Raw genomic sequence first — 22197 nt, 5'->3', positions numbered from 1 at the left:
GAGTAGTTGAGGCATATTATTTCACAACGGTAGTCCACCGTGTATACATGTAGCTTGCAGCTTTTGTCCCTTTACTTTGTTGCTTTTCTCCGCTCAGTCTGAGGCCAAACGCTCATTCTACTGGTTCTTTAGCACTTTGTCAGCTGAAGCTGTAGGCGCTTCTGCAGGATACACTGACACACTGCGAGGCTATCATTCGACGTGAGATGGACAACAAATACAGACGTGTCACTCGAGGCTATAATACACGGTGGAGCGTTGGGGACGGCCTAAGGGGGACCTTGCAAGTAACTGTTCCTGACTTCCTGCTGCTACAACTCTACGCTAATTGCTAGACAGCTGATCGCCACAGTTTCCAACACTGCTACAAGGCACGATAGCTTAGGCTAAGCAACAATAATGCCATCCCCATATTTTCCAACAGTAATACAAGGCACAAGAGCTTAGCCTAGGCAACAATACCACAGCAGACAAGTAGCAGCTACTTGAAGCAGGTTCTAACATAAGTAGGGCCTCGTTTAGTTTCGAAAAAATTTCGGATTTCACTACCGTAGCATTTTCGTTTTTATTTGACAAATATTGTTCAATTATGAATTAACTAGGATCAAAAAAATTCGTCTCGCGATTTACAGACAAACTGTGTAATTAGTTTTTGTTTTCGTCTATATTTAATACTTAATGCATGTACCGCAAAATTTAATGTAACATGAAATTTTAAAAACTTTTTGGATTTCGAGGTGAACTAAACAAGGCCCAGGTAAGGATAACAGATGAAACACGAGACCATAAAATGATCATATATTTTCTACAGCCCAGGCAAATAAATGGCAGGTGAGAACTGATATCTGGTATTCATCTTCGGGAATCATGGTACCTTTGTTTGGTTTAAGTGTGGCCTTTACCATTAACAAGACCTTTACCACACAAAAGCAAGGGAGATATATGCGTGAAAAAAGAGAGGCGTACTTCATGTAAAATCCCACCAGCACATCCTACCAAATTCTCGTTCACGACATAACCGGACCACAGGCACAAATAAGGTAGGTCAGAGTTCTCAACAGGTCTCTTCTAATGGTAACGCTTCACTTATACCCACTTCACAACAGTAGGCCTGTAGCAAAATTATGATGCCTCCTCCTTTTTCTCTTCCACGGCCTCCTCAAATGTCTCTCCAGGGACAAGCTCAGGAACGTCGTCATCATCGTCCTGAGCAGCACCTGCGCTGGCACCAGCCTCTGCACCAGAAGCACCAGGGGCCTGCTTCTGGAATTGCTCTGCAAGCCTCCGCAGGTTGTCCAAGTTGTCAGGACCTGAATAGGAGGTAAACCAAAATCATTTTTCGTACAGCATACTTATGGAACTCACGAGTCGTAACTACATATATGATTTCAGTAATTCTCAAGTACTATGTAGACTTTGAAACAAAAAGAAACATATCGATAGTGTTATAGATTTTGAATTCAATAGGTATCCATGGGTAAAGAGAAACGTACCAAGCTGATTGATAATGGATGGAAGCAGATCTTGAAGCTCTGTTCAAATAAGAAAAATACTACAATAAGAATACTGTTATGCAAATCTAGCTCAAAGAAGTTTATAACTAAATTGACAAAAGGCATGCACAACACAAAGAACCAGCTGCCAATGTGACAAGACTATAGGACATCATTACTACCTAGTTAAGTACAAAAGCCAGCACACAACAGAATGAATAATATTAGGCCATTAAGAGTGTCTTAACAGAAGCTAATTAAGCAGATAATGCAAGTTATGAGAACATACTCTTCGTCTGTGGAGTTCCACTGACCACCCATGTATTAGCACCAATTGAAGCTTGCACTGGAGGGGAACCAAAAAAAACCATTGTTAGAAAAGAAGTGAAGTACTAATCTTGTTGAGTACTGGAGTATCTTACCTTTAGGATTCACAAACTGAATAACAACATCGTCCTTAAAGATGTTGACCTCTTCAATACCAGGAATGGTGTTCACTCCTATTCTTTTCAGGGTGCTCTGAAGTCTTTTGTCATCTGTGGTTGTAGTCTTGTGAACTGCCTTCTTCTTCCTGCCACCAATCAAAGCTAATTATAAGTACAGAATTCAGGGCTTTCCTAGACCGGTACCATACATATGACAGCATTGGTACCATATATACGATAGCACCAGCACAAGTATGATTATGCGCTAATTTAAAGCAAGTTCTTGAGTAGAACATGATTTGAACTACATAACATTATCTGTCTACCATTTCAGATCATAGCATATTACCAGGTCAAATTGCATAAGTCTGCAGACAGTACCATAAATAAGAAATTATTTTAGGCAAATTCATGTACAGAGACAAAATCAAGCACACGTAAATAAACAAGGGATGGCAAAAATGATCCTGTTAAATCAAAAGAGTAATTACTCCACATAAGTTAATATATGCAAAGGTTGTGAGTGCAACAGAAATGTATGTGCTAACCAAGGTTATAAAAGGCGCTAGGCGCTCTCTAGGCGGTGACCCTCCATGCCTAAGCAAGCCTAGGCGTTCTTCTAGGTGTTAGCATTTACATACATATATGTTTAAAAAAGAAAAGGAAATAAGAGATAAGTGGACTTTATTAAAGAGAGAGGCCTGTTAGGCCCCGACAAAGCAGGCTAAAAGAAGCGCAATAGCAGTATTTTCAACCCAAGTCCAACTCCCGAAATCCCTTCCGATGGTTCTCCTGCCTCCGACGACAGCAGCTCTTCCACTCGCCATTCGTTCTCCTCCCCCCCCCCCCCCCCGACAACGCTGGCTTGCCCCCATCCCGCTGCTGCTTCCTGCTGCGTCTCGTCTTCCTCCCGGCCATGCCCCAGCCTCCACCTGTCATATGCATCCTCCTGGTTGCGTTCCCAGCCCACCCTCCTCTCGGCCATGCTAGCGCTTGCCGCTAGTCTCCTCCTGGAGCGCTCGCCGCCACCCGTCATCCCTCCCACAGGCAGCACAGCCTGGATCTGGGGGCACACCGCCTAACCACCACCTATCCCCTTAGGCAAGGCGGTGCCCCCCTCCCCCCAGCCTAGAGCATAAGCGCGCGTAGACGAGCACCTAGTAGCACCTTTTTGAACACACTAAACAGAAAGTAAAGCTCTGCAGAACTGTTGACACGTCGTCTTGAATAAATACAGTAGAAGAATAAGCACCTGCGCATGCTACCCTTCCCCCCAGTGCGCACAGCACCTGCCATCTTCTTGAGCTTGTCAACATTCATCTGCATGAAACACAAAAAAGACAGTACACAATTTACTCAGTAAAGGCAGCACACAAAACCAATATGTAGTATAGTTGTCCGGAAGAAGTAACCGGAAGCAAAAAATTACAATGTCAAAGAAAACGTATTTGCACATAGAAAAGGAAAAGGTGCAATCAAACAATGAATGCCATAACATGGACTAAAAGTGCATGGAAGAAGTAATAGAAAGTGGGAAAAGACAACGCTGTGGCACGACAAAAACAAGTAACCGAAGACAGAAACAGAAAAAATCCTAACCGCAACCAGTTCAGACAACAAAAGCATGCACCCTAGTCCCTGGCTATTTCAGCAATAAAAATGTGCATGCACCCTGGCTATTTCAGCAATAAAAATGCTCATGCACCATGGCTACTTCAGCAATAAAAACAACATGGCAGAGGCAGTGCATACGGTAAGCCATGCAGTAGACATCTCCTGAGCCACTAGTAAATCAGACTTAATCTAACTTCTCTGGAGCTAAGCTGCCCATTCATTTACTAGAACTATCCGTGAAGCAAGTATCTATGACAAAATGGTACGAGTGTGAAAACTCACAGAGTGTGAAAACTAAATCCATGACTTCTTATACCGTCCAACACTACGTAATCTAGCACGGCTGCTGCTATTAAACATTGTATCAAGTGATTAATCAGGAACATGGTACATCTTCTCCCCGAGCACAATACCGCAAATCTAATAGAAATGGGATCTACTAAGCCCCAGCGCTTTCCTGCTAGCTCCGACCACACATCAATCAAACAACAAAACATCCCAAAGATAGCCTCCGATTACAACTCAAATCGTCCAAACGCACATGTACGTAACCGGGCCAAGCGTGCAGATCCAGCAGCTCCTAGGCCAAACATAATCGCGCAAAACACCGCTACTCGATGCGAGAAGGAAGCTACTCACGCTACGGGACTGGAGATAGGAAGCTCACCTTGGCTCGGGGGAGGAGGGGAAGCCGCGGCGGCGGCGACTACGGCGGCGGCGGCGGCGGCGCGGATGAGGAGAGGAGAGGATAGGAATGCGGGAGACCCGGGAGGTGGGGAAAGGATAGGGCTTGGGAGGGGGGAGGCTGGCTGGCTGGCTGGCTGGCTGCCTCGCTGCCACTGCGACTCTGCGAGCCCCTTTCTAGTTTAGGGTTTTAACCCTGAGGGACTCTAGGCCGTCCGATTTGTGATGAACGGGTGCCGCGGGCTCTTTCTATATAGAGTGCGGGTGTTGAAGGCTCGTGCTCGCCTAGTCGCCTGTTCGTGGGGTTCAGCCGTTCAGGACTTCATCTCTCATGATGGTGTCCTACACATGAGAGTGCAGCTCTGGTTTTGATTAAGAGCACTTAGGTATTAGATTACATTAATTTATTAGCAGATATTGATATATGGGACTCAAATTAGGGCTCTCAAGTCATATTTCAATAGACACTGCCGTATAAAATCTCTTGTCATTTGGCCATATCCATTATTGTTCCAATCTACTCCCTCAGTCTTTAGAAGCTTCAATTCGTAGGATCTGTGCCAGTTAAAAATTTTAAACTTTGACCAACTTTGTAAAAAAGAGCAACAATATCTATGACATAAAATGAATATCTCAAAGTATATTCTGTGATAAATCTAATGGTATTAATTTGGTACTATAAATTTTAGCGTTTTTTTCTAAAAATTTGGTCAAAATTTTAAAGACTTAGAATAAATCTAAAAGTTGAAGCTTTTAAGGCCAGAGGGAGTACGGAGGTATGGGAGCACAAGAGATGAGATGAGGAGCACAAGTGAGAGAGTTGAAGGGGAGATTTGAGGACAGTGGGGTGAGAGAGTCAGAACGAAAAAAACATAAGAGTGAATTAGTGTGGATAAATGAAACTTTTACAGAAGAAGTATAAACTTCCTATGAACCTTTGAAAAACAGAGTCAGGCCTTGTTTAGTTCGCAAAAATTTTAGTTTTTGGCTACTGTAGCACTTTCGTTTTTATTTGACAAAAATTGTCCAATCACAAAGTAACTAGACTCAAAAGATTCATCTCACAAATTACAAGTGAACTGTGTAATTAGTTTTTATTTTTGTTTATATTTAATGCTCCATGCATACGACTAAAGATAAACAAGGCCTTAAAGGGGAGATTCGAGACCCACGTAAAATAGAGACTTGAGTTGAGGTCCTCTTGGATTAAGATTTTCTCTAACATTAAAAATAGTGTAGGGGCTCTGTTTATGGTCCCATGAAGTTGCTCTAAATACTTCGACTTTGGTCCTATTTGATATGCTCCTCTCAATCAAAATCAGCTTTACCTCCATCAACTCCGTCACATGTTTTTTGGATGTCTTGTTAGAAGTATTTTTAGTCTTATTTACCCCTAAATTATTAATTTAATCCGATTTACCCTCTTTATCATGTCGCCACACGCCACATCTGCAAAACTAGCAAAAAATCTGCCATTAGTGTGAAAGCAAATGGTTTTTAAAAAACTAGATAAGAGATAAATCAATCGAACAACCGAAGAATTTGGGTTAAAAAACATTTTTCATCTAAAATATAAATAATCAAGCTCGGTTGGACTAGGTGCGAACATAACATGGGCCAAATTCCAGAAGGCCGGGCCTAAGGGGGTGTTTGGCACTGCTCCGCTCCATGTTTTTCAGCTCCGCTCCATGTTTTTTAGTCAAACGGTTTCAGCTTGACACACTCAGTTCGAGTAAAAAAGGTGGAGTTGTGAGAGCACCTAAAGAGGTACTCCACAAACTCCAGTTTTTTCCACAAACTACAGTTTTTTGTGGAGCTGCTCCATGATGGAGTTTATGGAGCAGAGTTTGTGGAGCAGTCCCAAACACCCCCTAAGTAGATTTTGTTCTTAGATTTTGCAGGGAGCACAAAAAAATGGAAAAGTCCACATTGGCTACTGTAGCACTTTTTGTTTGTATTTGACAAATATTATCTAATCATAGATTAACTAATCTTAAAAGATTCGTCTCATAAATTACAGACAAACTATGTAATTAGTTATTTTTTATGAAAAAAGTCCAAATTACTCCCCTCAAGCTTGACATATGTCTAGATTACCCCTTAAACTTACATCTGGTTCAATTTACTCCTCCAACTATTTCAGTTAGTCTAGTTTACACCTTAACATGATTTGTTATTTCTATTTTTCCACGTATTAGTTGAGTCTTAATATCATTTTTTGTGATATTATAGAGAACATCATAAGTTATGTTAGAAAAAATATATCTTAACTTTTTACCAAAATTTTGATGACTTAGGAAATTTAACAATAAATTATTAGTAGAGATACAATATCATATAAAACATAATGATTAAAAATCATAGTGCATTTTTCTAACACAAAATACAAATGTTCTCTATCACCTCACAAATTTTGGAATAAAATATAATTTGTACATAGAGAAACAAAAAGAAAAATCTCTTTAAGGTGTTAGTTGGACCAACTTAAATAGTTGGAGGGAGTAAATTGAACCAAATATTAGTTTGAGGGGCTATTTGGGTATAGGGCAAACTTGGAAGGAGTAATATGAATTTTTTTCTTTTTTATCTATATTTAATACTCTATGTATATGTCTAAAGATTCGATGTGACGAAGATTCTTAACAAGTAAACAAAACCAAGGTCCGCCTACGGAGTTGGAATACTCAACCGGAGCCAAAAAAAAAATACTCTCTCTATCCAAGAAAAAATGCAATTCAGGAGTTCAAAATTTGTACCAAAAAAAACGCTAAAGTAGTCTACCAGCGTACTACACCAGGTCTAGGATGGGAACCCACACCGACAGCACCAGCTTGACGTGTAATGGCTGTGTCCCTAGAGTGTTCTCCAAAACTTTGCCTATCCTTTCTGGTGCTTACCGCAATTGCTAGTGCCATATTGTTGTTGTTTGCAATGATTACAAATATGTCAAATCAGTTTATAAGGGTATTCTGGTAATTCTCCATGTTGCATTGGTATCTGTGTTCAGTCCTTCGATTATATGTTTTGGTGGGACGGAGGGAGTATATATAAAAATAAAATAAATCTGTTACTGAAAGCCCCACAGCATAGTGATTCTGCAATCTCTGTCACTGTAGTCGTACTCCAGAAATTTTGTCCAGTGCCTTGTTTAGTTCACGGTGAAAACCAAAAAATTTTCAAGATTCCTCGTCACATCGAATCTTGTGGCACATGCATGAAACATTAAATATAGACGAAAACAAAAACTAATTACACAGTTTAGCTGTAAATCACGAGACGAATCTTTTGATCCTAGTTAGTCTATGATTAGATAATATTCGTCACAAACAAACAAAACTGCTACAGTACCGAAAACTTTTCACTTTTTCAGAACTAAACAAGGCCCAGCTCTGATGCTGCGTGCAACACATCCCCGACCGTTCTGTTCTTGTTGCATGCAAGCCTGTAGAAGTTCAACGCAGGTACTGGCCTTGATGAGCTGCCTGTCAACAACATTACAGGGAGTGGCAATGGCAACCCATGGCCTATATCTGGGTCAGTCCATTCTGGCATAACCACCTAAAGCTCTGTGCAGATCCAGGCCTATTTTCCTTGGCCCATGAGACCAAGCGATGTCCACTATTTGCATCGCCATCGCCATCGCCATCGCCGAGCTTTTCCAAAGGAAAGCTCTTCCGATCATCTTAGCCTGTTCACCTAAGCTTATCAGTCTAATCAGTTATTTAATAGTGTTTTTCTTTCACAACAAATCAGTTATCACTTATCACCTTAGGCCCTGTTTAGTTTTTCACTAAAAAATTTTTCATCCATCACATCGAATCTTTGGACATATGCATGAAACATTAAATGTAGATAAAAAAATAAACTAATTACACAGTTTGGTTAAAAATCGCGAGACGAATCTTTTAAGCCTAGTTAGTCCATGATTAGCCTTAAATGCTACACCGACATGTGCTAATGACAGATTAATTATGTTTAATAGATTTGTCTTGCAGTTATGTAATTTATTTTTTATTAGTTTCTAAAAACCCCTCTCGACACATCCGATGTGACACAAAAAAAAAATTTCATCTCCAATCTAAACAGGGCCTTATCAGCGTTGTCAGCCAAACGGTTCAGTGCACCTTACAGTTTCAGTCAACCAGCTTCGTTAGTGAGTGGCAATACAGAAAGATCTTAATTGGACATTAACCACTCCATAATACCTTTCATAAGTGTTCAACAATGTTTTTTTTTCTGTCAGGCCAGTCTCAATGCATGTTTCATGAAAGTGTCATGCACATTAAATAAGGTGCCACATAAGCAAAAATGCTGACTTGACAGAGTCATTAAATGAAGAAGTTTTATCAGATGAGAGAGGAATATAGCTCGGTTACCTAGTTGGTAACTGTGTCATGAAACTATACATTGAGACTGGCCTCATGAGTTATCAACCAACCAAACAAGGTGTATTAAGGTCATCACATTTGATTGGACTTTTGCTTGTTTATCAGTAACCAAACCTCCCAAAGATAGGCAACACATCCATTACAGCTTTTACGAAGACGGCTGCATCATCAGCTTACATTGCAGCACTGTAAATGACTGGGAACAGGACACTGTCAGGCTGTCAGCTGTGTCCAGCAACTTCTGCAAAGGCTTCCATGGCGAGTAAGGAGAGAGCGGGGCTCCATGGCTAATAAAGTAATAACCCTACGATGTTTAAACCGCTCCCCTTTAGTGCCGTTGAGTAACACCGATAGAAAACGCACCACACATCATTTATACACAGGAATGCCATCTAGCAACAATGACAGAACATATACACATGGACATGAGGGCTGCTGTGGCTTACTAGATTTCAAAAGGCCAGCTTATTAACCAAAGATATAATAAAGATAATTACATGTAAAAATAATGTAGTGGGACGGGGCATATTTACAGGGGGCAAGACACGCTCAGAACCAGCAGATGCGGCCTCATACGAATCACATTCTACTGCCCAATGCTCATCTGATGCAGTCACATAAACAAGGCCACCTTATCTCTCAGGCTGCTCTTCTTCTTCGTCACAGGTTCGCCCAGCTTTGGTACTTCGCTACGCCAGTCTTTCTTCTCTGGCACATGATTTATGGTCGAAGTCATTGATTCTACAGGCTCTGATTTCTTCAAAGGTTCCTCCTGCCTTGGTACTTCGCTATGCCAGCCTTTCTCCTCTGGCACCTGATTTATAGTTCTAGTCATTGATTCTACAGGATCAGATTTCTTTGTGCTGCCTGCAGGTTTACTCAATAGATGACCGAATAACAGGGTTATCATATCCTGAGCAACATCTTCTGTCGTTTTGATACTTGACGGACACTGCACCTCTTGATGGCTTGTGTTCTCGTCTTCTGTATACTCGATTGCTCTCGTATTTCTTGTGACTGTTGTGCACTGCATCAATCCTTCCACTGATTGAGCATTTACTACTGACTGTCCTTTATCTGCCTCAGTGGAAATTGTAGGGCACAGAAGATGCTCTTTCTGTCTGGTAGCCTTCACAGCTTCAAGTTCACATTGTTTCTGTTTATCAGCATTAACAAACTGCAAAACAAAATGCATCAGCATATAATCACTTGTTAGAATAGTTTCAATCATCTTATTAGGAAGAAAAACAACAAGGTTTAACTTATGACAAGATTAGAAGCTTTAAGAATTAGGCAAGCCAAGAAGGTTATACAGAAATAGTTTTCATTATGACACTCAATATTAACACAAGAATAAGCCTCATACTCAATATTACCAATGGTGTATCTTAAAAAACCACAACATAACACTCCAAGATGTAAAGTGTGAATTTGTGTCAAACAACGTAAACAGTATGATTACCTCTTCAGCTATGTTCACAAGATCCTCAACAGTAAGCTCTATGTCATCATCAGTTGATACTGGTGATGATGGTTCTGAATTGACATCCAGCTTCCGTTTCCTGCTATTCTTCGGAGCAGCTCTTCCACTCGCTTTTCTTACATTCTTACTCTTTACTTCCACAATTTCTTCAACTTCATCTTTGACACCATCCTTGCCCTTTCTTCTGGCCTTTTCTCTACCCTCACATCGCCGCAAAACTCCCAGTTCACCAGCAGCCCCTGAATCCAAGCTTTTTAACGGCCTTCTGTTATTCCTTTTGACGGGCTTGCTCTGATTAAGAGCCCCAATCTGCTCATCAGATTCCAGTGCCTGCTTATTCTGATCTTCGGTCTTTGCCACTTGATTACCTGAGGTTGCTTTCAACATCCATGCTGGGAGACTGCGCTTATTCTCGGAATTCGAAACAGTACATGATTCTGCCATATCATAAGACAAAAACAGAATGTGCCACAGCACAATCACGGAGCTTCAACTGCAAAATATAAACTGTCACAGATCTTATAAAGCGTTGCAAAATTGTCGGCCACCTGAACAGGAATTGTAGGACACGATTAGTACCGAATCCCCAATCGCACAGGAAAGAACAGTGGAAAAATAGCTTCTTGATAACCAGGGGCGGAGCCAGTAAAGGGATATGTGCAAACCCGAGTTTTTTTTTTGTTTTTTTTGTTTTTGTTTTTTTTTTTGCAAAAAAATCGAAGTTGGGATCAAATCAAATAACCAAATAGCTTTAAGTTAGGGTTTGCTTGTGTGGGTGCTCGGTTTTGCACAGCAGGAAGGGAAGAGAAGGGGTGGGAATACCTTGTGGGTGCTCGTCGCCGGCTTGACCGACGAAGGCCTCCGCACCTGGCGCCGTGGCGGCGGTAGCCCACCCAGGCGTCGCGCAGAGAGAGAGAGGGCACGAGCGGGGGATGTGAATTGGAACCGTCGCCGGGGTAAGACCGACGAAGGCCTCGGCACCTGGCGGCTGAGGGAGAGAGAGAGAGTGCACGCGGGCTTCTCCTGTGGGCTGGGCCGCTGGGGGCGTTTTTTTTCATGTTTTTTCTTTTACAATTCCTCTTTTTATTTTCTCTTTGATTTATGTAAGGAATATTACGTTCCCCTCAAAAAAAAAGTAAGGGCCCGTTCGGTTACAGCAAAACCAGCCCAATAATTATTCCAATTGATGAAACTTATACAAATTTAGCTAGTATTCCAGCCAGGAATTTTTCTAGGTGGACATTCCAGATGAAACGAACGAGGCTTTACGTTTTGGAGTTTAGCGTCGGGAACGGCAGACTTGCCTTTTCTTTTATTTTTACTATAAAATGGAGTATGTCCTACGCTGCTACGGGTGAATGTCATGTTGACTTATTTTTTAAAATAAACATAGAAAATATTGCGAGGAAAGGCCAACACAGTCGAATACATAATAAGAATAACACCATAAGGCATCGATCAATCGCTATTTGTGTATGCAATATATTACTTCTTTTTTTACAAGGATATTACAATTTTTTCATTAGAACATAATAAGGGTTCCATGATGGTGCCCACAATCATGCCTCACCACAATAACAGCAACAAAACATTTGTTTCCATAACTACTGAAGTTTTACAAGTCAACTGAATATGGACAGTGGTTTTGCGATCTTTGATGAGGCCCTATAAGTAGCATCGAGCGTTATGTACTCCCTCTATATAGGTTTTAGAAGTTGTTTAGGACAATGACACGATCTCTAAAATACAACTTTGACATCTTATTTTTATAAAAATGTTTAGAAAAAATAATATATGTATACTTTTATGAAAGTATTTTTCAAGAAAAATCTATTCATATAATTTTCACATTTGCAAACTCAATAATTTATAAGTTATTGATGATTTATATTTTTAATTTTGATCCAAATCTTGTCCAAAATGACTTTTAAATCTTATACTGAGGGAGTATGTGTAAGTGCATTCGCCCTCGATGTGGGTTTTGGATAATTAATGACAATTAAATTAGAGACTAATCTATTTATCAAGTACAATCTACAGGTATTAGTCCATTAATAGAATTTAATGAACACGTTTGGTGACATATAGCACCCTAAATTTTGATGGACAAAAGGCGTTTCGAATCAAGGGTTTCAACATCTTCAATCTTTATTTGGGTAATAGGAAATGCTGCACTATTAAGAGGGACACAAAACTAGTTAGCAAAATGGGGATGAAAAGTGCTCGTGTCGACAGTCTTCTAGGTGAAAAATAGGTGACCGGAAGTTCTGGTCGGGATTAGTGAGGGTCGCCCGCGTTTCAGAAAACACTTCCGATCCCTGACTGGAAGTTCCGGTGATCGGAAGTCCACGCAGTAAAATTCCGTGGGTTGTCTTGCGTTGCTAGAAACACTTCCGGTGGCTGACCGGTTCCGGTCTGTGACCGGAAGTCTCAATAGGAGCTTTTACTCGTGCTCTCACGGTGGGGCCAAGCTCTTTCAACCGTTAGATCTGGGTGAACCAGAAGTTTTAATCCCTTCTGATGCCACACTATATATACCACTCACCTTCATTTCTAACCATTGGTTGTGCACGCAACACTTATTCTCAACCTTCTAACTCTCTCTAAGCTGTGACTCACCTACTCTCTCTCCCTTTGCCTCTAAGCTTCAATCTTTGATTGTTTGAGCTAGGGACATGAGATTAGAGAACGGGAGCATCGATCTATGACTTGAGCACTTGGATTCTCCAACTTGCCGACTTGGTTTGTGTTTATTACTCTTGGGTTCTTGGAACCCTAGCCGACTAGGCGTTCTTCGTGGTTGCCCGTGTTAATTCATTTGTGAGGGCACCCTGAAGTGTTGTATTACCTCTTGATTCTTAGTGGAAATCTCGAGTTGACCTTTGTGGTTACTTGAGGGAGGAGACCTTCGTGGTCAGACCTTAGTGGTCACCTCAACAACGGGGACGTAGGAACTCCTTAGTGGAGATTACCGAACCTTAATAAAAATAGCTTGTCCTGCTGTTGCGGTAGCTTCGACTACCCTTTGTGCTTTTGTGTTCTTGTTGTTCTTTCTCTCTACCCCTATCTCATAGGTGGGTGGTCTCAATCTACGACTTGGTGAGGTGCCAAACCCTGAGAAGCTCAACATCACCTTTAACAACCTCTAGGAGGGTGTGGTAACACTAGATCTGAAATCCCAACTCAATTCACTCTAATTTGGTAGCTCATTTAGGGCATCAGAAGCTCAGCTGGTCTGCACCGAAAGTTCTGATACCCTTGACCGGAACTTCTGATCCAGACCACCGGAACTTTCGGTATGGTATTTAACTTCCGTAAATTCAAGTTTGTGAGTTTCAGGTTTTGTAAAAAGGTCTATTCACCCCCTCTAGGCCAATTATGTCCTTTTAGTATGAGACCATTGCTTTTACCTACACCCACAACTATGGTATCAATTCATAAATACAAAAACAAGACATGGAGCAGGAAGTGACCTCACCTCTGGTGAAGACGTAGATGAGCTTGTTCCATAGTTTAAAGATGATGGGATCAACTATGGCTGTAAACGATGAGATCAACTATGGCTGAGATAATGCCACTAAGGGGCTGTTTGGTTCGCATAGCAGTAGAGCTTGGCTCGTATCTGAGAGTCAGGCTTATATGGGATAAGATGAGAAGATGTAATATAGTCGTGTTTGGTTGACGGTATCTATTCAGTCTGGCTGAGTAGAGATACTGTTTGGTTGCTTGCATGAAGATATGTTGCACGAGATAAAAAATAAAAAGTCATGATTATGTTTTTTATTTTTACAAATACACTCTAAAAATTCTTGTTTTATCTAATTATGTCTTAAACATCTTTAAAATATATTAATATCACTTAATATTTGTTATCATACACTAATACATTATTAACTAGATTAATCCTGTAGCTAGCGAGCCTGGCCCGACAGGAATGGCCGATTCTGGCGTTCGTGTCGAACCTAGCCACGACTCCCTTTTTGCATGGCCAGAGCCTAGCCCAACAGCGTTACCCTGCAACCAAACACGGCTGTCCTGCATCCGGCCAGCCTAGTTCCGCCAGGGCCTTGTTTAGTTCCCAAATTTTTTTGCAAAAAATTTTAGATTCCTCGTCACATCAAATCTTGCGGCATATGCATGAAACATTAAATATAGATACAAATAATAACTAATTGCATAGTTTACTTGTAATTTGCGAGACGAATCTTTTGAGCCAAGTTAGTCCATAATTGGACAATATTTATCAAATACAAACTAAAGTGCTACTATTCCTATTTTGCAAAATTTTTTAAAAGTAAATAAGGCTCGGTTGCAGCAACCAAACAGCCCCTAAGTGATTCACACCGAATTCCATACTTCTTCAAACTGCATTCCGGCAACGATGGCGACACCGGGAGACATGAGTGAAAGCGAGTGGAACACGGGTGAGTGGGCTTGTAGTTGGGCCTGAAGAATGGGCTGGATTAAAAAATGATAGAATTTTGGTTCTTTAATATATTAGTATAGATTAGGAAAACCAGATTTTTTTAGATTATTCTTTGGTACTGTTGAGGTGCTCTTAGCCCCTTTTGGAAAAAAGGAAAACAATAAGAATTTTAGAGGATTTTTGAATCCTATAGTAAAAAATTGCAATATGTTCCTTTGAAACAAAGGATTAAAACCCTATGAAGGTCCTTTTTATTCCAATAGGACGTATAAAACTATAGGAATTTTGGGGGAAAACTAGTATGATGTTAGATCTCATGGAAACTTTTGTATCTCTCTCTATTAGAATTCCTATATTTTTATTTTTAGGGAAATTCCTACATTTTTCTTGTGCTGCATCCAAAGACCATAATATAAACTTTCATGTATTTTGAATTCATGTATGATTGTTAGTTCCATGCAACTTCAATCATGCGTCCTTTCCATTCGTATATTTTGACAATCCTGTGTTCCAAAGAAGAGTTACATAGAGTGTTTGTTTCATTTTTATTTTAGTGGAAATGAGTTAGTCCATATGAGAGTGTTGTCCTAAACGCTAAATGGTAAATCTTTAGTCACTTGCCGCAGCCACTTAAACAAACAAATCAGCCATTTAAACGAGATAAATAGAGTATCACCATTTATAGTACTTAAATGGTCGTGTATCATCCAAATCGTTTGAATTTGTAATTTTTAACAATATTTCTTAGTTTGTATCTAAAATTTTGAGTTATCATGCATGTTCCACATACAGTCTTAGCTGATATGATGCTTTTGTTCAATAAAAAAAATGATGCTTTTGATTGCATGCTTAGAAAGTGAAGGTGAAAAAGCAACTATAATAAGGGTGGGCTGATGTCTTGCACTCTGTTGTCTCGTATCACCGGGAAATTGCAATTATTTAGGCGGCGGCTGCAAGCGAACCTAGCTAGCACGTCTAGTAGAAGAGACCACTGTTGTTTATTCTGTGGATGCGTGGATTTGGAAACAGTCACAGTAATGACTGTTTATACGGTCCATCCAAACCGGTCCTTGATGTACAATGACTGTCAATATAGAAATATGAGAATGCATGATTGCGCTTTACAACTTTACAAGCAACCTGGTTCCTTCGTGCGGAACCAGGTATTTTTGAAGGACGCTTTCAAAACTCCCTCGTGCGGAAAGACTTTCAAATATTCTGGTTTGTTTACATAACTATGGCCTTGTTTACGTCTAAAAAGTTTTTAGATTTTGACACTGTAGTACTTTCGTTTTTATTTAACAAACTTTGCTCAATCATAGACTAACTAGGCTTAAAAGATCCGTCTTGCGATTTACAGGTAAACTGTCTAATTAGCTTTTGTTTTTATCTATATTTAATGCTCCATGCATGCGCCGTAAGATTCGACGTGACGGGAAATCTTGAAAAGTTTTTAGTTTTTAGGGTGAACTAAACAAGACCTATATACTATATGTTGCTCCTATTATTTATATTTTTCTTCTAATCATATAGTGCAGACCACCGAAAGAAGAACTTTCAAACATTCTAGTAATTGTTTTGATTATTCTCTTTTCTTAAGAGTCCTTTTATGCTTTCAAGGTTGTACACACCTTAAGGGCACCCACAATAGTAAGAACTACGTAGTTACTAGCTCCAAGACAATCTCTCTAATAGTGTCAACTTTTAGCAATGGCTCATAGTATGTTGATTGGGTCCACAAGACAGCACATCACATGATCTTAAATGTGTGTATAAAACTAACTATTGATCAAGAGGTAGCTTTTCTCACACTTTTATTAAAATATAAAATAGAATGCTTACAGTTAGCTCATAAGTCATTGTTGGAGCAGTGTACTACCCGTTTAGATCCATAGAACTAACAAGTAGTTGATAATTTTAGTCCCTAAGCATCAAACAAACAGAGTAATTGTTAGACCAGACTAGTTGTTAGTCCATTAGTCCACTTATAGGAGCTAATAGGACCAGCTGTTAGTCCTAGTCCATCCAAATAGGCTCTAAGGGTGTCCAACATGACACTATGGTCGTTTTTTCAATGTTGACGTTTAACATTCACATAAGTAGATTTTTTTTTATGAAAGGTAGGCTCTCAGACCATTCAAATAAGTAGTATTGATAGCTTTGTAGATTATCATTAGGATCACGCATAAATAAACTTATGAGATGTTTGGATTCCAGCCATAGTTGACTACAACTCACATGCGGCGAGCAAAGTAGCGCCATACTCTATAGCGAGAATGCTGAAGAATTTGTTGTCATATTCATGGCTGTGCATGCCTAACATTGGGCCTTGTTTAGTTCCAAAATATTTTGCAAAATGTGAATAGTACCAATTTCGTTTGTATTTGACAAATATTGTCCAATCATAGACTAGCTAAGCTCAAAAGATTCGTCTCGTCAATTCCGACCAAACTGTGTAATTAGTTTTTATTTTCATCTATATTTAATACTGCATGCATACGTCTAAAGATTCGATGTGACGACAAATCTGAAAAATTTTGCAAAATATTTTGGGAACTAAACAAGGCGCAACTAAACACTGACCATTGGCGACGCCTCACCGTGGCGTGCTAAGTGAAGGCCACGAACCAAACACGCTCTTACTTCTTAACAAATTTTCGTTGATCTTCACTAATTTAAAATTCGTCAGAAGCTAGGCCTAGTTTAGTTTCTAAAAATTTTAAAGATTTTTTATTATATTAAATCTTTGGACGTATGTATAAAGCATTAATATAGATAAAAACAAAAACTAATTACACAATTTATTTATAATTTATGAGATGAATCTTTTGAGTCTAGTTAATTTATAATTAAATAATAATTATTAAATACAAATAAAAATACTACAACAGCCAAAGTCAAAAAAACTTATGAACTAAACAAGACCTTGTTTAGTTTGCAAAATTTTTTGTTTTTGGGTACTGTAGCATTTCGTTTTTATTTGACAAACATTGTCCAATCACGAAGTAACTAGTCTCAAAAGATTCATCTCACAAATTACAGGTAAACTGTGCAGTTAGTTTTTATTTTAGTCTATATTTAATGCTCTATGCATACGACCAAAGATTCGATATGACGAAAAATTTTATAAATTTTTGCGAACTAAACGAGGCCTAAAGAAAAGAAACCTCAAACAAACTACTGCCCCTACAAACTATACGTAGGCCCTAGTCTCCCACGTCCACTTCCCACGACGCTCTGTATTTTTTTGAGTGGACCCACAACGCTCTGTTCATCCACAGGATTTTGATGGCACGCTCCTACAGACTCGTCTCGTGGGCCTCAGTTTCACATGCGGCCTCACCCGCCGGTCGCCGACGACCGACCTGCGCGTCAACGAGCAAGATTGATCTCGACTTCTCGATTTTTTTGCCGTGTTTACCATGGATTAGAGACCGAGAATTATTGTCCCTATCATCTCGTCGTCTCCCCCGTCTATAGGTTCTCCCTCCGCCCACAAATAAATTTTCAAAAAGATAATTTTTTCAAATTTGATCAAATAAATAAAAAAAATATACTAACAATTATCATATATAATATGTATTATTCAATTAAACATAAAATATACATTTATAATATATTTATTTGTACAAGTATTGATATTATTTGATATATCAATATTTAAAGAAGCAAGATGTGTATTTAGAGCTTGTTTGGTACAACTCACAACATTTTGATGGACTGTGAGCTGTTTGTTTTTTTGCCACATACTTATTTCTAAAATAGCTTTATAGGCGAGCTATTTTTTTTCTGTCACAAACACATGAGTTGACATGAAGCTGGAAAAAATAATTTATTACAGCTCTCTCTCTCATTTCTCTCTCTCATCAATGCAAAAAGTAGTTGGTAAAGCTATTTTACCACTTTTTTCAAACACAATTCAACTTCATCTAGAAAGTTATTTATGAAGCTATTTTCTAAAAAAACAGCTTACTAGTGAAATTAAGTTGTGTCAAATAAGGTCTTATTTATGGACGGAGAGAGTAACCACGTTGCATTTCTGAATTGAGCCTTTTAGTTCACAATTTTTTTTAGCTTTTAGCACTTTAGATTATATTTGACAATTATTATCTAATTACAGATTAATAGGCTCAAACGATTCGTCTCACAAATTATAAACAAACTATGCAATTAATTTTTTATTTTTATCTATATTTAGGCCTTGTTTAGTTCACCCCGAAAATCAAAAAAATTTTAAAATTCTCCGTCACATCGAATCTTTCGACATATGCATGAAACATTAAATATAGACGAAAATTAAAACTAATTGTACAGTTTACTTGTAAATCGCGAGACGAATCTTTTGATTCTAGTTAGTCCATAATTGAACAATATTTATCATAAACAAACGAAAGTGCTATAGTAGCGAAAACCAAAATCTTTTCGCATCTAAACAAGGCCTTAATACTTTATACATATGTCTAAAAATTTGATGTGATATGAAGTTTTGAAATTTTTTGTAAACTAAACGAGGCCTTAATTCCACAGCGACTTCTAACGACTGCGCCGACTGCGGGGTCAACTCCTCGTAGCCGCCACCGGAGACTTTCTATCGTGCCGCCGCTCTGTTGCACCCAAGTGCGGGCATGACGTCATGATGCGGATCACCTGGAGTACGTTACAAAAAAAGGAAAAGAAAAAAATTCAGTGGCGCGACGCACACGGCACGGCCCTGCTCATTTTCCAAACGGATGGGTGACGGGTGACCGTGCAACAGGATTTCCCCGTTATCGTTTTGGACTTTTATTTTGAAAAAAAAGGGCAGAAGGATATGATTCTGTAGTACGTACTAATTGTTTACTCAAACCATATGGAGTGGTAGCAAAAGAAAAGACATAATTGTAGTACCATCAGTATTTTTAAACTATTTTGTCACACAACTTCTCGTACTCTCCGTCCCACAAGGCGACTCATTTTATAAATTGGAGAACAATATCACATTTTAGAAATTCCTGTTCACTAAAGCTTTAGGGATAATTCTGGAATTATCACAATTTTAGGGATTTCTAGGCGACTTATTTTAGAAATTCCTGTTCACTAAAGCTCATTCAAATTGTATAATGAATGACAGAATATTTCTAGAAAGTACATTCCCTTTGAGCTTAACATGGTCTAAGCACATCTTCAAGAGATTATCTAAAAATATTAGTTAAATTTGCTAATTTAGTTACTCTCTAAAATAGATTTGACAAAAAAATACTAAAGTACTCTAACAGACTCTGTATTGAATGGCTACTGAGGTAGGCTATCCAAAAATAGAGAGCGAAAGAGGTGGGATGAAGAGCTACTAAATTTAGAGTCATTTACAAACTATGTTAGAGACATTTTTCTTCAATAATAGCTAAATTTATCTTTACAATACGATTTGGCTAATCTCTTGGAGATGCTCTAAGAGGGTGTTTGGTTTGGTCTGCTAAACTTTAGTTTCTCCTAAATAGTTTAGTCTCATTTAGTCACTTTAAAGTTATTAGAGAGGACTAAAACCTATTTAATCCTATTTAGTCATAGTGTTTGGGTAAAAAGTGACTAAATAAGACTAAATGTGACTAGATTTATAGGAGCTCCTAGCTGAACCAAACACCCCCTAATGCTATTGACAAATAACCCTAATACTCCTATAGAGAGTTAGCCTATATGTAGCGTCTCTCCTTTGTGGACCGAGCTAGAAACTATTTAGATGGACTCGTATGTTTGCCTACAATGATTCTTTGTAGGATGAAATTCGAATGTCGTATTGATACTCTTTGCAGGTGAAAGGATCTAATTGGCCTAGAGGGGGGGGTGAATAGGCGTATCTTAAAAACCTGAAACTCAAAAGCTCAAGTTGCGGAAGTTAAATGCCTGCCGGTACTACCGACAGTTTGGGCCGGTACTACCGGTGTAAGACAGCCAGTACTACCGACGCAACTGTTGGTACTACCGACACCCTATGAAAGCTACGAAATCAGAGTAGATTGAGTTTTGATTTCAGATCTGAGAGTTACCCCACTCTCCTAGATGTAGTTCCCTTGCCTCAGTTCTTCTCTAAAACGTAGATCGGCCCTTGTTCACCTATGAAAGGGAGTAGAGAGGAAGAACACGAAGAACACAAGAACAAGGGTAGTCGATGCTACCTCCACAGCAAGACAAGATATTTTTCCCGAGGTTCGGCAATCCCCACAAAGAAGTTCCTACGTCCCCGTTGTTGAGGTGACCACGAAGGTCTGACCACTTAGGTCTCCTCCCTTAAGCAACCACACAGGTTAGCTCAAGATTTCCACTAAGAATCAGAGGTAATACAAACACTTCGGGGTGCCCTCACAAGTAAATCAACACGGGCAACCACGAAGAACGCCTAGCTGGCTAGGGTTCCAAGAACCCAAGAGTAACAAATGCAAACCAAACCGGCAAGACGAAGAAACCAAGTGCTCAAGTAACAAATCGAAGCTCCCAACTCTCTAATCTCACTTCTCTAGCTCGAATCTCTCAAGGAGTGAAGTCTAGGAGCAAAGAGGGAGAGAGAGTGGGTGAGTCAAAGCTTGGAGACTATTTTCTCAGATCTAGAGTTGAAGGAATGGGAGAGCTAACGGTCAGAAATGAGGGAAGAGCTATTTATACATAGGTCCTGAACAACTGCCGGTACTACCGGGGCAACCACCGGTACCACCGGCTACCTCAGATCTAACGGTAAGAAGTCTCTATGATTTGCGAGAAATAAGCCTACCGGTACCATCGGGCTTTTGTTGGTACTACCGACCATTGCCGGTACCACCGGTGGAAGGCCGGTACCACCGGCAGTTCAAATCTCCGCAACCAAAGTCAGCGCAGATTTGGCCTGCCGGTACTACCGGCGTTTCACACCGGTACTACTGGTGCTGGCCGGTACCACCGGCCCGAGCCCGGTACTACCGATAGTTTATTTTCTCGCAAAACTCAGGAGAAAGGCTGGCACTGCCGGTACCACCGGCCCTGAGGGTTGGTACTACCGGTTCATCCTGGGAGAGAAGAAATTTCCTAGTGCTTCGTGCGTGCAAGTGTGTCTCTCAAGCGCAAGAGCTAAGTTGACCTGAGCACTCTTATCCTCATCTTACCAACTCAATTTGCATCCCTCTTGATAGTGCGGCGTTTCCTGTAACTCAAGCAAATAATAAAAACTTTGTAGCCACTTGAGTCGAAACACCGTTCATCCATTAGAAATTTAGGGGTGCTATAATTCACCGAATGTTTTCGTTCAATTCCATCAATGGACTAACACCTGTAGATTATGCTCGATAAACATGTTAGTCCCTAATTTGGTTGTCATTAATTATCAAAACCCACACCGGGGGTGAATGCACTTACAAACTCCCCCTTTTTGGTAATTGATGACAACCAACTTAGGCTTATAAAAATTGAAAGAATTGAAGCTTTTGAATTCCAAAAATTCAAGTTGAGCTCCCCCTTAATGTATGCATTGGATTCAGAATTTCAAATCTTGATTAGAATCAAGATGGTATACATCAAGAACAAGCTCCCCCTAAATTTTGGAATCCGTGGGGTGCCTAAGTGTGTGTGAGATAATAAAATGTGATGCATATGACAAGATATATCACAAAGAATAAAAAGAAAGAACTTGAATGGTTATGCAAGAAAGAGAAGGACTTAAAGCTTATCATAACCATTCATA

At 39.6% G+C, this 22197-nt stretch overlaps 2 protein-coding genes across 3 annotated transcripts; both read right to left on the bottom strand.

Moving 5' to 3' along the window:
* On the bottom strand, window positions 826–4555 carry LOC8067135 (basic transcription factor 3). The gene is made up of 6 exons (XM_002464425.2): window positions 4200–4555; window positions 3171–3238; window positions 1916–2064; window positions 1783–1839; window positions 1494–1532; window positions 826–1310 (listed from the first exon to the last, which is right to left on the bottom strand). Exons 2-6 carry the CDS (start codon window positions 3236–3238, stop codon window positions 1123–1125), a joined length of 501 nt encoding a protein of 166 aa, XP_002464470.1. The 5' UTR covers window positions 4200–4555; the 3' UTR covers window positions 826–1122.
* On the bottom strand, window positions 8956–11071 carry LOC8067403. Of its 2 annotated transcripts, none has more exons than XM_002464424.2 (3): window positions 10910–11071; window positions 10067–10635; window positions 8956–9781 (listed from the first exon to the last, which is right to left on the bottom strand). In XM_002464424.2, the coding sequence occupies exons 2-3, from the start codon at window positions 10529–10531 to the stop codon at window positions 9218–9220; spliced, it is 1029 nt and encodes a 342-aa protein (XP_002464469.1). In that variant the 5' UTR covers window positions 10532–10635; window positions 10910–11071; the 3' UTR covers window positions 8956–9217. The 2 variants fall into 2 exon arrangements, with proteins under 2 accessions (XP_002464469.1, XP_021310295.1); XM_021454620.1 differs by having other exon boundaries at window positions 10067–10580.

The sequence above is a fragment of the Sorghum bicolor genome, chromosome 1 (genome assembly GCF_000003195.3).
Source record: "Sorghum bicolor cultivar BTx623 chromosome 1, Sorghum_bicolor_NCBIv3, whole genome shotgun sequence".
Lineage (NCBI taxonomy): Eukaryota > Viridiplantae > Streptophyta > Magnoliopsida > Poales > Poaceae > Sorghum > Sorghum bicolor.
This window is presented reverse-complemented; position numbering and strand designations above follow the sequence as displayed.

What these genes read in the sequence shown, in the direction of transcription:
- LOC8067135 (XM_002464425.2), bottom strand. Translation starts at nt 3,238, where the DNA reads ATGAATGTTGACAAGCTCAAGAAGATGGCAGGTGCTGTGCGCACTGGG. An exon ending in GGGAAGGGTAGCATGCGCAG is followed by an intron (nt 2,065 to 3,170) that starts GTGCTTATTCTT and finishes GATTGGTGGCAG; the next exon opens with GAAGAAGAAGGCAGTTCACA. An exon ending in ATCCATTATCAATCAGCTTG is followed by an intron (nt 1,311 to 1,493) that starts GTACGTTTCTCT and finishes CCTCCTATTCAG; the next exon opens with GTCCTGACAACTTGGACAAC.
- LOC8067403 (XM_002464424.2), bottom strand. Translation starts at nt 10,531, where the DNA reads ATGGCAGAATCATGTACTGTTTCGAATTCCGAGAATAAGCGCAGTCTC. An exon ending in TTGTGAACATAGCTGAAGAG is followed by an intron (nt 9,782 to 10,066) that starts GTAATCATACTG and finishes TTTGTTTTGCAG; the next exon opens with TTTGTTAATGCTGATAAACA.